General features: G+C 40.8%; 2 protein-coding genes across 3 annotated transcripts; both read left to right on the top strand.

Moving 5' to 3' along the window:
• The first annotated feature begins 1,150 nt into the window (after window positions 1-1,150).
• On the top strand, window positions 1,151-7,056 carry LOC311501719 (pannexin-1-like). The gene is made up of 5 exons (XM_084563697.1): window positions 1,151-1,431; window positions 3,264-3,385; window positions 4,500-4,699; window positions 5,458-5,959; window positions 6,033-7,056. Exons 1-5 carry the CDS (start codon window positions 1,251-1,253, stop codon window positions 6,180-6,182), a joined length of 1,155 nt encoding a protein of 384 aa, XP_084419823.1. The 5' UTR covers window positions 1,151-1,250; the 3' UTR covers window positions 6,183-7,056.
• A 59-nt stretch (window positions 7,057-7,115) lies between these two features.
• On the top strand, window positions 7,116-12,378 carry LOC311501726 (nuclear distribution protein nudE homolog 1-B-like). Of its 2 annotated transcripts, none has more exons than XR_014699525.1 (8): window positions 7,116-8,038; window positions 8,174-8,327; window positions 8,728-8,876; window positions 8,961-9,097; window positions 9,673-9,843; window positions 9,926-10,011; window positions 10,133-10,359; window positions 12,242-12,283. XR_014699525.1 is itself a non-coding variant. In XM_084563709.1 (8 exons), the coding sequence occupies exons 1-8, from the start codon at window positions 7,953-7,955 to the stop codon at window positions 12,333-12,335; spliced, it is 1,032 nt and encodes a 343-aa protein (XP_084419835.1). In that variant the 5' UTR covers window positions 7,117-7,952; the 3' UTR covers window positions 12,336-12,378. The 2 variants fall into 2 exon arrangements, 1 of the variants encoding a protein (XP_084419835.1); XM_084563709.1 differs by having other exon boundaries at window positions 7,117-8,038; window positions 10,133-10,287; window positions 12,242-12,378.
• The last annotated feature ends 3,089 nt before the right edge of the window (window positions 12,379-15,467 follow it).

Below are 15,467 nucleotides of genomic sequence, written 5' to 3' on the forward strand. Positions count from 1 at the left end.
GGTGTAACAGACTAATATGAAATACACTCACTTACCATTTCATTAGGTACACTAGTGAAAACGAATGCATTCTAATACAATAGTCTTGCACTAAATCATGAATGTTATGTTATTCAGAATTTGTTTATGATAACAGAGAGCTGTTGATTCAACTGTGTTTTCATTTTGTAGGATGTGGTTTGTAGTGCTATCAGTTTTAGTCAGACCTCCGTTTTAATCAGTGGGCTAGGCTAAATATCAGAAACATTTTTTGTTTCATTTAATCCAGTTTGACAGCACAACAAACTACATCTCCCAATTTGATCATTAACACCTTTCTGACATAAACATAAACTGAACATTAAAACAGTCATGAAGAGGGATTTAGTATAGGACTGGCATTAATTTTCACTAAAGTACCTAATGTTTTGGCCAATGAGTGTAGCCTATAACCTGTATTTTTAGTAGGCTACAAAATGTGGAAGTGAAAGAAAATTACGTGTTATTTACTGATTGAAGCGTTTATATTTTCGGATCAAAACGACAGAATGATATTCTCCGTCAGTTTCTTTTTTTCTTGCTTTTTCTACCTTTGTTGGAGCTTACTGAGCTTGAAGAGCCTGTTATCACAATATCCCAGTGACAATATAGTTTATTAAAATGAGCGCACTCCACTTGGCTAATTTTCAGATCATGAATTTATTAACATACAATAACAGAAGCTATGATAACATTATAAGATCTGTTGTAGATTAAAACAGTGCTCCACCTCAATTTATACGGCACGAAGTTCTGTTTACTATGTTAATGCATCAGTAATAATTCAGTAGCCTACTATATTTAAAAATAATTATACTAACTAATTAAAAAAATGTTTTAGAAGTAGTCCTTCTTGAATCGCCTCTCGTTGCCCAATAAAATAAAGTTTCTAATTATAGAGTGTTTAATCTAAGACTAGAAAATATCTCCGTGTATTGTCTAGCAGGTGCATTTACCAGGACATTAGCGCCCCTAGCGGTTGGCAGACAGCCGACCCCCCACCCCGCCACAGTGATGCCTGGGGTTCAGTAACGGGACAGCAGGTCCAGTCATCAGCTCTGTTTTGAACGGAGGTGGGTAAACAACCGTTTTGGCCTGTGTATTGTTTATTGTTCACATTGCTCCACCTCAGGAGGCATCTGATTAATTTAAATCAAATTTTAACTTTTCGGCTAATTGAAAACAGACTGACTCCTCCGTCCAATTAAATCGGCTTTTTGTTCCCGGCAGACATGGCGATTGCCCACGTAGCCACGGAGTACGTCTTTTCCGACTTTTTGTTAAAGGACCCCACGGATGCGAAGTACAAAGGCGTGCGTCTGGAGTTGGCGGTGGACAAGATAGTCACGTTTCTGGCAGTGGGGCTGCCTTTGTTCCTCATCTCGCTGGCTTTCGCTCAAGAGGTGTCAGTGGGTGAGTTGTTGAATGTGTGAGCATCCTCTGAGGTGGATGTCTTTCTGTTTCACGTGGGATAATGTCTCTCCAGTCAAGCTTAGCCTCGGTTAAATCGAAACTCACATGCAGTGATGGGCGAAGCTGTGGGATATTATTATAAGAATAAGAAAGGTGTAAATGCAGGAGAAGGTGTGGTTTCAGTCTCCACCCTTCTCCCTCCATCACCCAGGGTGTTGCTGCTGCTGATCATGATGATCATGATGATGGAAACCTCGGGCACATATGAGCATGGGAAGCTTCACATACTGACACACTCCTGCTTATATGAGCTATTTGGACGTGGGAGAATAAATCACACAAATAAACAGTTTTACTAAATCTCCAACAGCCTCTGCGTAATCCTCTCAAGCCATAAGGCTCAAAGTCTGTTCATATTAGTGTTGCCTCCAGAGGACAGATACTGAATCAGCATGGATCCATTACTCTGCAAGCCTTCAGAGTGTGGAATACATTATGGTCAAGAGCCAGCACTGATGGATCTTGACCATAATGTAGCACTTACACATAGTGAGATCCATTTTTTTTTAAATTATGCATTAACGTTCCTTCTTCATTTCTAATTGATTAACTACCCTTTTTGACATGTCATTGCAGGAAGAGTGTTACTAACAATAACAATGGCTCTATTCTACTGAAGGCCAGGACGGTGTATGTGTACTATAACACATTAATAACAGAATAGGATTCAGCCTTCATTCATTATCATTTATATTTGACATGTCAAAAGTGCAAAAGTTGGTAAAGCTAGGTTCCCGCTGTATGAAAAGATATGACCAGTAGTATTTATGGGCCTAATATTCTCTCATTGAGTCATAATTGCACATAGAGATCATTGGGGGTGTAACACAGGTATTGCACATGTTTATACACATTATTGAATCAGGGAATTTATATGTCAGTGCAGCAGTGTGAAGAAACAAGTAAATTATTACTGTAAAATATATGAAAAGACTATAAAAAGATGTGTTTTTTTTTAGTAATTAGGCAGAACATTATCTTCCTCCGATAAAAAAACATCAACGCTGTTAAGGAAATTTATAGGTTTCAGTGTTGATAGCTGGGTGTTTTTCCTTAAAATAAAAAAAGACAGGAAAAAAACGAGTAATCTCCTAAAGGTAGGTTTATTATAGCAGATAGTATCATATAGTATACTTTACAAGGTAAAAGTGCCTCAAAATGTCAGTTTGATATGAGATTATCAGGGAAAGCGTTCATGTTTACCGAAGTCTTTACAAGGTTCAAACAGGCAAAGGATTCATTGGCAAAAGTTAACATGTATACAATTTCTACATTTCATGAAAGAGTAATTTGGGATGTGGATGCAGGTGACAAAGGAGTTGGGGAAGATGGGAGTAGCACATTGAAAATGATAGGAGAAAACTCCCCTGTCCGGCTCCTATCAACTCTCCTAACAGGCTGTTATCCAAAAACAAAGCTAACATCCAAGTAGCTTCTTCAGTTCTAAATTACTGGTGAGGTTTTACTATCATGAGAAAACTCAAAAGAATCAAGTTGCCTCTTTTTAGCTTTGTTTTTGGAAATCAAACTTAACCCTTTGAGACGACAGACTAATTTACAGTCCCTCCAAAATATTCCTGCCTGTTGAATATCTGGGTCATTTGTGTATATGCATGACTGAATATCTATTGTATCCTCACCATAATAGGGGGTGGCATAATTATAGGCACAAAGTTTGCTGAAAACAACTCACAAATTAGGGCACGAGTGCAGAGGAGGAAAGCATGGAGATGATTCGTAGTGTTTTTATTCTCTTCATTCCTCTCACCCAGGTACACAGATCAGCTGCTTTGCTCCCTCTTCATTTTCCATGAGACAGGCTGCGTATGCGGACTCTTTTTGTTGGGCAGCAGTGCAGCAACAAGCTGACAGTTCACCATTATGGCTACACAAGGTACATGCTTCAAGGAGAATCATCTATTATTATTGATAGGTTTGCTTGAATGGCTTGGCCAGGAAGTGCATAAAACACATAAAGACAAAAATTACACGTTTCATTGTTTAATCATCTGAAGTTTGTTTTGTTGATTCCTTTTTCTGTCTATAAAATAGTGAAAATTTGGCGCTAATTCCAAAATAGCTTTTGGATTAGATATTACATTATTCAAGGAGTATTCATGTCATCAAATCTTTACACTGGAGCTAGAAGTATTTGCATTTTCACTGCTCCATACAAGATTCTTTGTAGGCAACAATAATATCTTTTGTTTTAGTCTATTACTAAATTTAGTCCTTGAGGTGACTACTGTCCCCAAGTTATCAGACCTGTTATATCTGGCTGAAAAACTACTTAATGCAAACTATGAATGTGCAACACTAACCATCAGCTATCAATCTCTGATTTATAAGACAGCTTCATTCAGTATGGTATATTTTATAAAGCTAATAGTACAGTGCCTGGCCAAAAAGAAAGTCACACACTCTAATATTTAGTTGGACCGCCTTTAGCTTTGATTACGGCACACATTCACTGTGGCATTGTTTCAATAAGCCTCATGCAATGTCACATTACATACATAATTACAATTACACAACACATTTCGAAGACAATGGTTCCCCACTATCCTTCCAATTTTTAATAATGCGTTGGACAGTTCTTAACCCAATTTTAGTAGTTTCTTCAATCTCCTTAGATGTTTTCTCTGCTTGATGCATGCCAGTGATTTGACCCTTCTCAAACAGACTAACATATTTTATACGATCATAGGATGTGTCTTTCGACATGGTTGTTTAAGAAATGAGAAGCAACTCATTGCATCAGTTGGGGTTAAATAACTTGCTGCCAGCTGAAAGATAATCGCCCATGCAGTAATTATCCAATAGGAGGCTCGTACCTATTTGCGTAGTTAAATCCAGGTGGTGACTCTTGTTTTTTTTTTATTTTGGCCAGTGTATACTGCAATGAATAATATCCTGAAATCTCAACAGTTTTTCCTCTTCTTTGTTTATTTATTTATTTTTTAACAGGTACTTCTGTTCTGTTTTCTCCTTCTCTCTGCTTTTCTCAGTTCTTTCCATACATCCTGCTTTTACTGGCCATCCTCATGTACATCCCTGCCTTGTTGTGGCGTTTCACAGCAGCTCCGCTCCTCTCCTCTGACCTCAGCTTCATCATGGAGGAGCTGGACCGCTTCTATAATCGTGCAATCAAGCTGGCCAAGAAAGTGGCATCCTTAGATAGCAAGGATGCATCAGAGGATACCCCAAGGTAAACACCCCGTTACACCTGGTACAAGTTGTACGCACGCATTTGCTCCTGTAGTTTTTTCTATTGTGTCACAATAACTACTTTAGTAGCTTTCATTTAGCTCAGTTTCTTGTTATAATGTTTAAAATGTTGGTCTGCCTCTCTTATCCTATACACCGATCAGGCATAACATTATGACCACCTTCCTAATATAGTGTAGGTCTCCCTTGTTCCTCCAAAACAGTTGTGACTCATCAGAGAATGGACATGGGCCTTCTGAGGGTGTCCTGTGGTGTCTGGCAACAGAATGTTGTTAGTGGGGGCCTTTGGGTCCTGTGGATTGAGGGGAGGGGCCTCTGTGGATCATCCCACAAATACTTGATCAGTTTGGGATCTAGTGAATTTGGAGGCCAGGTCAACACCTTGTGCTGTTCTTCATGTTTTTTGAGTCGTTCCTAAACTGTTTGTGTGTGTGTGTGTGTGTGTGTGTGTGTGTGTCAGGCTGCATCCTGCCGGGGATGGCTGCTGCCATCAAGGAGTGTCATTGCTGTGGGGTGGGGGTGCCTGATCGGTGTATAATAGAGTGCATTTAGTACCCCCAAGTGGGACATGGTGTCAGGTAGCAATGAATGCTGAAGCCCCTCCTGCTGGAGATAGGAGGAGATAAATTCAAAATTAATCTTGAAGTGTCAGTGTATTTAGCTGTCAAATAATTATATATGTATATTTTTTAGCATGATATGATATTTCAGAAACTCATTTTGCTTTTTGTGTGGCAGCGCTTTGGACCTGGCCGAGGGTTGTTTTAAATACCTTTTAGTGGAACAGTACCTGAAGACCAAGCGCTTCTCTCACAGCCTTGTGGTCAAATACCTGGCTTGCAGAGGCTTGACTCTGCTGATCCTCCTGCTGGCCTGCTTCTACCTTGGCTACTACATCCTGCAGGCTTCTCTCACAGATGAGTTTCCTTGCGACCTGCGTACAGGAGTACTGAAAAACGACAGCCTGGTGCCACCTGCTGTTCAGTGTAAGCTTGTAGCAGTGGGTGTCTTCAGGCTGCTCAGCTATATCAACCTGGCAGTGTACGTTCTTCTTGCTCCATTGGTGGTGTATGCTGCTCTTGGACCAGCACGCCAGAGCTCCAGATTCCTCCGGCCTTATGAGATCCTGCCAGGATTTGGTGCTTTGGGTGTGGTTACACCCGTATACAATGACCTCAGTATGTACCTGCTGTTCCTGTATGAGAACCGGAGTGAACTCAAGTCATTTAAGTGTCTGCAGGTGGGTCTCAACAGAAATATTGCAGATTCACTTGTTTTTGCTTCAAAAAATAAGCAACACATCTCATTAACAGGTGCTCGAGTTGTTGCAAGAGGCTGGTGATGAGGGATTTGACACCATGTGCCTTCTGCAAACTCTGGGTCAGGTAAAGACTGATGTGTTAGACTGCAAGAAGATGTGTCCGCCTAAGGACAATAAAGAAACCAAAAAGGCTGAAGAATAATTCGAGGTAAGATAAAACATTTGGCCTGATGGAGGCTCTTTAACGTGGACAATGAATTGATATGTGGCAGATTTAACCTTTTTCATATTTTGTTTCCTTCAGGTCACGTTGTCTCGTTTCTGAATGATTGACTTGATGAGGATAAGCCCCAGTGTGAAGCAAAAGAAGAACCAGGACTAAACCGCATGCTCTTATTTTTTATCTTAATTCCTGGTTTATGTATTGACTTACATACAGCAGCGTAATCCACATGAAAAAAAGCGCCTGTACTCTTTCACACAGACAGTGGGTTTACCTCTACAGTGTCTTATTTTAAAAATATGGACACTTCAGTATTGCTGTCCACAGAAATTTTTACTTTTCCGTTCTATTTCTAGCCACGCTACTTTTCTCAGGATCTCAATTGCCTTCCAGTCAAAGTAAGTTCTTTGGACTGAACTCAGTATCGAAAGCATTTCCATGTGCAAATTCTACATCTAGCCTTCAGGATAGAATGAGTTTAGGTAATAAGAAGATGTAGTGTCCACCCAATGTATGCATAAAATTAACACTACTTTTTATGTGAACAGAAACAGCTTTGTCTGAGCTGTAAAGCATGTGTTTTTTGTAAAAGTGTAATTATCAACAGTATATGCTATGTAATTAACTCATTGCAAGTAAAATGAGACCTAAATTTTCCAGACAAAGAAATGGATGACAACTCCTCCTTTTACATGAAGGGCATATGCTTATTCTTTAGGGCAATGACCCTTATATAATTAAAGAGTCCCTTCTCATTTATATCATTATGGGGTCTCCTTAAACAGTTCATCGAGATAATTATTAGATAAGATTTTGAGGATGTGAAAAAATTTTATTGCACACATGTTCAAGTAAGGATTACTTACTTAATCTTGAATTTACTGTACAATACAATGTAATACATATAAATGCCTTGAAATAAAAACCATAAGTGTAATGTTTAATTTATTTGAGACTTCATCTTGTGCCCTGAGGCTTTATTTTGTTGCAGTGTTGTTTTGAGTTGCAAACACAAACTGTATTAAATTATGCTCCTAGTAGTTTGACACCTCTGGAAAAACAGCCATCATTTGTAGCAATTGCGCATGTCCAAACATTACTGCATTGGCTCCGCCTTCCTCCGCTACAGGTTCGTTGTATAATATGATTGGATAACCTCTTCCTGACATCATCCCCATTGACCAATGGGCTCCGAGAACCGATGTGTAGTTTGTATTTGGTTGGTGAATCTACCGCCGTGTTAACGTAATCAGGGATTAGTTTGTGCAAGTCACAATACGTGTGTTAGACATATTCGAAAAAATAGCCTTACATTAATTATACATCCACCTTAGCTATAGCATGTTTTAATTGTTCCCCGTTATTCAGGTGAGTGTATTTGGCTGCGGTTAGCATGTAGTACACATTATCTAAATCGCTAAGCTACATACAGTAGCTGAAGTTAGCTAAAAACTTAGCCTGGGTATGTGCACTCTACCCCGCAGATGTAAGCTTTAAAAGTAGCTACTCTGTAATTATTCGGTTTATAAACTGCTACGATTAAACGCTAAGCACGTATGTTTTACATTTCTCGGCGTTCGTGTACAGGGACATAGTGCACCGCGGCGGTTCCTTATATAAGCTAACATTGTTAGCATTCGCTAACGGTTTTGTGGTTTGAATTGTAAGGGTGTGCCGTTACAACCAGAATAAACATAATTTAAGTATATCTAATTTCTGGATACATCATACTAACTCAGAGCAGCAGACATGGTAGAGCCGACATCGCACAAGTTTGCGTCCCTAGAAGAGGAGCTTGGCTTCTGGAAGGAGCAGGCAGAAAGACATCAGCAGAGGTAACAATATAAAGCACAGACTTTCTTCTTACTGTCTGCCAGCCACTAGAAATGAAAATAATAACTCTCTGATATAGTTGTATACATGGATTTGTGATTTTATGTTGCTGGAGTTAAACACTGTTTTGTCACCAGGGCTGAGGAGGCTCAGGAAGAACTGCAGGAATTCCAGCAGATGAGTCGAGACTATGAAGCAGAACTGGAAACGGAGCTGAAGCAGTGTGAGGGTCGAAACAAAGAACTGCTGCTGGACAACAACCGACTTCGTATGGAACTGGAAAGCATAAAGGTGGAGCACCTTGATTATATTTAGGCCTCGGTCCCCGCGGAGCTTGACAAGCAGTGGTGCTCCAGTTAGTGACATGAAGTCAGTGTGCCCTCTCTCAGACAGACACAGCCACACACACAGAGGCAGCTTTATCCAGCACAAGTTCAGCATGTCACAGACGCCGCCACGAGAATAATTGCTCCCTAGCAATAAAGCAGCTGACTTCTATTTTCACTCAGTGGTCCATCGGGAAGGGGACGTTAATTTAGGAAATGAATGCAGGATTGTGCTAAAAACCTTCGATCTCTCTAAGGTTGTTACGGACACTAAACTTTCAGAAGATTTGTAGCGTCTTAGTCTAAAAAACACAACAAAATATAATTGGGCGCTCCAGTTAATTTATCGTTTTTCCCGTTTACAGGAGAAATTTGAGGTGCAGCATTCTGACGCTTTGAGGCACATCTCGACCCTGGAGGAAGATCTGGCACAGACCACAGCAGTTAGAGATCACTTGCAGAAGTATATCAGAGAGTTAGAGCAGTCCAATGATGACCTGGAGAGAACCAAAAGGTCAGTGTATAATACGTCCTTATGTTATTATTTTCACATTGACTTCAGCGCTCTGTAACGACTCATCCTCTCTGCTTGTCCCAGGGCTACCATCATGTCTCTGGAGGATTTTGAGCAGCGGATGAACCATGTCATTGAGAGGAATGCTTTTCTCGAAAGCGAGCTGGATGAGAAAGAGAACCTGCTTGAGTCTGTTCAGAGGCTCAAGGACGAAGCTAGAGGTAAACACACAAACATCCACTCACTGCGACTTCTCAAGTTTCTTTACACCTGACTCAGTGATTTTTGATAGTTGGCTTAATTCAGCAAATCCTGTGTTTATTTCTGTCTAACCCTCACCTGTAATGTTGTGGTTGCCCAGTGTCTGAGGATGTTGATTGGCAACAGAGGCAGTTAGAAATGATTTGGATAATGCTTTGTGTGCTTTGTTTAATTAACCCCTCCACGATGAAAACTGTTTCACATGTTTGTTCTTCTGTAATCTTGGTTGTGTTGGAAAAAGTTATTGTTAAACTACTAATCCTTTGAGGGTGACAAGGTGTTTTAGGACACCTCACTGACTGGCAGACATGCAATTTATAGTGAACATTTATTTTAAAAGTGGAAATTTGACCAGCATGGTCCAGAAAGTCAGCAATGGTACGATGGATTGCTGGTTTGTAGACATTTTCACATCTTTGCAACTTTACGTTTGTTCTCTATTGAATGTAATGTTCTGCTTAGATTTATCAGTGCAATGTGTGTCCCCTCGAAAATGCTGATTTGCAGTTGTATCTGTTTCTCCGGTTTGTGGTAGACCTTCGCCAGGAGCTGGCTGTGCGACAGAAGGAGAGGCGGCCGTCCAGCAGCCTAGGCAAAGACACAGATCGTCCAGATCTCTCCTCAGCTGGTAACCCGTCCATTCCGGTCACACCCTCCAAACCTCTCAGCTCATACGCCACACCGCCAGCTTCCAGCATCCGACGAGGTAATAGAAAAACTATTACTGTACTGATAACTACTGATGAGTAGATATACTATGTACTTATGCTCGTATCTGTTTATTTTAGGTGATGGTCTAACAGGCACTCCACTCACTACATCTGCTAGAATATCTGCACTCAACATTGTAGGAGAGCTGTTGAGAAAAGTTGGAGTAAGAGACTTTATCATTATTATTATTACTACTTTTTACCAAATAGAATAACTACCAAGTTTGTGTTTTGCATGTGAGCTGACTATTGTTTTGTTTGTTTGTTTTTTTTAATCCCCGCTAGAATTTGGAGTCAAAGTTGGCCTCCTGTCGAGACTTTGTGTACGACACGTCTGTCACCAGACCAGCACTTCCAGCGGGCCCCGGTAGTCCTTCAGGTTTAGAAGCGAGCTCTGAGGTCCAGGCTACCAGTTTTAGCCCTCCTCCTCAGTACGACAGGTGAGGAAAAGAACGGCATCGCAGGCTCAAGGCTCATTTAGGATACTGCGGGACATAGATACCGTAACCTACGTACGTAGCCTACGCACGTGTGAGCCATTTGTACTTGTGTGCTCAGCAGTCTGGCTTGCTCTGTAAAAATGCCACCCAAGGCTTGTCAGCGCTGTGTCTTTTCTTTTGCCAGTCGGGTTAATTTTTGTTTCTACTTCACATTCCACTTCCTACTTCACAACGATGGTGGTCATGCTGATTGGTATTTACAGACCTATACCGCACTGTGTTGTCTTCATTCCCCAGAGCTACTGTATGTGTGAACCTCTTCCAAGAAGTGCTTTCAGACTCATTGTGTTCTAGTGATTTAATAATGTGTGTACTAATGCCTGGATATGAATTGACTCACTAAAGCTGAAGCAATAATCAACCAAAACAAACCTGGTCCACTTGATATTTGCTCTTGATCCTGTATATAATAATGAAAAAAATAATAATTACTGAGTCATCTACCACGCTGCCTCCTGGGAGCTCACTAAAGACATTCTCAGATTACCTGTGAAAAAGCAACATCAGTGATATGAAGCTGCAGTTTAATGCCGACCCACCAATAAGATGCGTTTGCTTCACCACAACTGTGTTGACGAGGGCTTAAGCAACATTTCACAATGACTATCCTGTAGCTGGCTGTTTTGTAATTTTGATGCTTGTAGTGTGAGCATAGCATAACAGAGTTGGGGGCTGGAAAGCATAATGCACACCAGGAAAGGGCAATCTGGGACTACACTTATTATACACCAATCAGCCACAACATTAAAACCACCTGCCTAATATTGTGTGGGTCTCCCTGCTGCTTCCAAAACAGTTGTCCTGTGGTGTCTGGCACCAGGACATTGGTAGTTAGTCCTATGGGTTGAGACATGGGCGTGACTAGCCCGTTTTTAGGGGTGCTCAAGCACCCCTAAACTTTGTCCCAGCACCCCTAAAACTAAGGGTTGAAAAAAAAAAAATTGGTTGTTTTATTTTAAAATGGTTTGTCTATGATATGATGCCAAAACAAATAGCACAATCGAAGAAAACGTGGTTTAAACTTAATATTTTAACCCCCCCCCCCCCCCCCCCCCCCAAGTGGTTCGATCCACCTCTCTCGTTTACTGCTCCTTCCCTCACGCAGCGCGCACACACCTTAGGCTTAGGTTTGGCTGACCACCTGAGGGGCGTGGCTCCTATAAGTTACCAAACGATCTATTTACTTTATCACTCAGCACCAACACATTCCAGTCATTAGCAACGGCCCTAACTTTTACTGTTGTTGTTATTGTTCAGTAGGAGTTTACTAGCTGACGTTTCTCTCTCTCTGGTAAGCTAATAGTGCAGGTTGTCAATCAACCACTGTCCACAGTTTATATTAAGCTTTTGGTTTGTGCATATATGTTGATGTTAAAGCCAAACTTTAAGACTAATACTGCCTAAGATTGTTCCTACCTCATCTTCTCATTTAAATGCAATTTCTTTTCTTTATTTTTTAAACCAAATTATGGCTTTGTGACACAGTAGTTTGACATTAAAGGACAATGTGTTCTCTCATTTATTGTTGTCTTTCCAGTCTTTGGTGGGGGGTGCTCAGCACCCCTAAAGCTCTGACCCTAGAATCTCCCCTGGGTTGAGAGGAGGGGACTCTGTGGGTTGTGTTTATTCCAGCACAGATAATAGATCAGTTTGGGATCTGGGGAGTTTGGAAACCGGGTCAGCACCTTGGACTGTTTCTCATGTTTTTTGAGATGTTCCCAAGTAGTTTTCAGTTGACAACAAAGTTTAGGTGGGTGGTAGTAACAAGAAAATTATGGTTATCCACCAGCTAGTTTCACATTGAACTGAAAGTTTTAACCGTACTAGTGAATAAATGTTGGCAATGTTGTGTAGGTTTTTCTCATATGTGTCTGTACTGAATCTTGTCTTTCAGTTTAGTGAAGCGGTTAGAGTTTGGACCAGCTCCTCCGAGAAGGGTCCCCCAGGACGCCCAGTCTCCACAGGGAGGGGTCAAGATCCTGCTATGAGAGCAAGACATTGGCAACCCACCCCCTTCCACCTCCTTAAGAAACTACAGCAATGAGACTTTGAACTGAGCTGTCTTCCCTTGTTGCCACATTGCCCTGCTGAACTATTTGAACTAGAAAGCCACTCTCCTCACTCCCCTCAGAACAAAGAGAGCGGCCCCTTCCATCAGCACTTGGACTTCTGCTGCCTTGGGCTAGTGTCACACCATATCACAGGAAGCAGCACTACATCTTGTAAAATCCAGGAATGCAGAACCACTCGCTCTATATCTTCCACCGGATCTTTAATACATGTGGTGGGTGACATCTGAAAATAATGATGGGCCTTCTGTGTCTGCTACTGCTTTCTGTGATGGACTTGAAACATTACTGCTCCCACATAATTAAGTTAGTGTAGTTGCCTGCTGATCGTGATCCACAATAAGAGTAAGGGTATGTTGTAGTAAGTAATTACAGGCACTGGGAAGTGACCCTGGTACAGGGACCAAAAAGCAGAGTGTAAATTATGAATAACAGACAAAATGTTGCGTTCATGACCAAATCCAAACCAAAACTGTGATAATGGAAAGAAAACGGACTCAGAAGCAATGGGTTAGGTTTTTGTTTTTTGATAAGAAAGCTTGTATGTCAGGCAGGTCATGGTGTATACAAAAAACTAAGCTAAGACTAAGGCAATAGGACTTTGTTGTGTTTGAAAATGTTTCATCACTCATCCAAGTGGCTTTTTCAGTTCTAGGGTACTGAACTTGGGTTTCTATTAGGCACGTATGTGAGTGATGGCCGCCTGAAACTAACTGACTAGGGTCTGTACTGACACAATACTCACTTAAAGTTGGAGCAGTCTTAACAGCCGCCCCCCGGACAGTTTTGTTCCCATTCACGTCTTGAGTCTGGAGGTACTGGCCATTACAGTATCACTGACTGTGGAATAATCAGGCGCTCAGGTCAATCTGAACAGCAGCTTCTAATTGCAGGCGAGTGTTGTGTTGTTAACAGACCATAGTCATGTGAGTTTCAACACCCAAAGATGTTCCAAATAAAAACCTTAAATCCCCACCAGTCGCTTAGAACTAAAGAAGCCACTGTGTTGAAACGTCTTCCTTTGTCTTTGTTTAATATTTGTTTTTCAGAAAACATGGTACAACTTTTCAATTATTTTCTGAGGCTTTCTTTGAACGGTGAGCTTGAAATAATTTACAGAATACGATATACACTCACTTGCCAAAACATTAGGTACACAAGTGAAAAACCTTCCAACCTAACAGTCCTGCACTATTTTGTATGCTTGTGTGTCTAATGACCTGGTAGGTGAGTGTAGAATTGTTGGTTTAAAAAGATGGTGAAGCATTTTTAATGTTGATGGGACCCCGGACTGAGTGAATGATGAGCGTAGAATGACTTGGTTGCTGCCATGAACTGGTATTTGAGCCGTCGCTGCCTTCATCTCTGCTAATACCTCTTCAGTTTGTGAGCCTTGCTTTGCTCTGATTCCATGGAACACTGAAATGGGTTTTGTACACTGTCAGACATTTAGAAATGAAGGAACGCCACTTTCCTTCAGGGTAATTTAAGCAATCAGTTCTCTTCTATCGCCTACACCCTTGCATTGCACAGACTTGTTTTATCTGACTAATTATTTTCAGGCTTATAAATGTGAAGAATAGCTATGGGCGTTTTCTGCCTCGGAGATGACAGTTTTATGATCTGGTGTTACCAAGAACGATTTTCTACTAATTTTAGTTGACGGTAGGATCTAGATGGGCTCATGTGCACTACTGAATGTATAGTAATAAGTCTCTTATGGATGAGGGACATCCTGTATGCCATCAAGGGTTATATGGTGGAAAAAGCAATAATAGATTTTAACAGGTCAAATATAAGCACAGTTCATAGTATATTTGTGTTGGTATATAGAGCTTGTATTGAATGCCCTTTTCCTGCCTTTTAGTATGGGATTTTGAGAAATAGATCGTTACAGCTACTCTCTCTCTCTCTCTGAAATGTTTCTGGTTAATCTGATCTTGTCACTGTTACCATCTAGCAACGCATCACCAAATCTTACACTTGGATGTCACCTCCATAGAGCAATCATCACTGTATACTACACTGTAGCCTATGTGTAGGAAACTTGTGACTGGAGTCCTGTTTACTGTTTAACCTTCCTTGGACTTACATGAGCTAACTATAATCATTGACCTCCGTGTAGCACCTCTGCAACTGCTTCTGTGTGTTGGCATCAGCTGTATGTGCCTGTGGTTCTATACCCAACTACTATCCTGTTTATTGTTGAACTGAACAGACGAGAATGATGTTGTGACAAATCAGTGTAAAGTTATCGACCAAGACAGAAACATTAAAAAGAGAAAGTCAAGGGATTTTTTTTTTTTTTTCAAAGTTTATTTCTTGTGCAGGTGGTTCAACAATTAATACAAGGGGTGTCTTGTAAACATGAGTTGGTTACATATACCACTATGAAATGAGACTGGGTTAGTTTAGGGTGGTCAGGGGCTTTTTAGACATATACAGTAAATCTGGATAAAGAAAAGACTTTAATAATCAAGGTACAAGTGCTGCTAAGGGTCCAATACTGACACCTGGCTCACAACTCTATGGTTGGAGTAACCCTAAACCTCGTCTGAAACATTGAAGATTAAACGTTGAACATGTTTGGGGACTTGAAATGTGCAAATAATGTAAAACAGTGACTTAAGAAAATATTTTAGAGTTAAATGTTTGGGGTATAAACGGCAGCACTGATTGGAAGCAGACTGCGTATGGAAGTATATGTCTGCACATCCAATGTCAGTGCTGCCCTGAAACAGTAACAGCAGTCACAGGCAACAGGACGACAGTCGCTTATAATAGTTACACATCTGTAAATTTCGAGATCTACAGTAAGTGGGTCGTAATTAGAGGCACCTATGTTTGTGTACACAACAATGCTTAAAGAAGAATCTGTCATTCAGTGCAGTACAAAACAGTGTAAATCTTGGAAAAAAAACTAAAACAATTAAAGGAACAGCAAATCACACAGCAGAGGCACCAAAACAACTCCTCTAGTTGATATCAAGTCTTTCTGGTTGTTTTGTGTTAAGAAAAGGTGCTCTGAAACAAGAAGACAAATCAGTACAC

Source organism: Chelon labrosus (assembly GCF_963514085.1).
Source record: "Chelon labrosus genome assembly, chromosome: 2".
In the NCBI taxonomy this organism is placed as follows: Eukaryota; Metazoa; Chordata; class Actinopteri; order Mugiliformes; family Mugilidae; genus Chelon; species Chelon labrosus.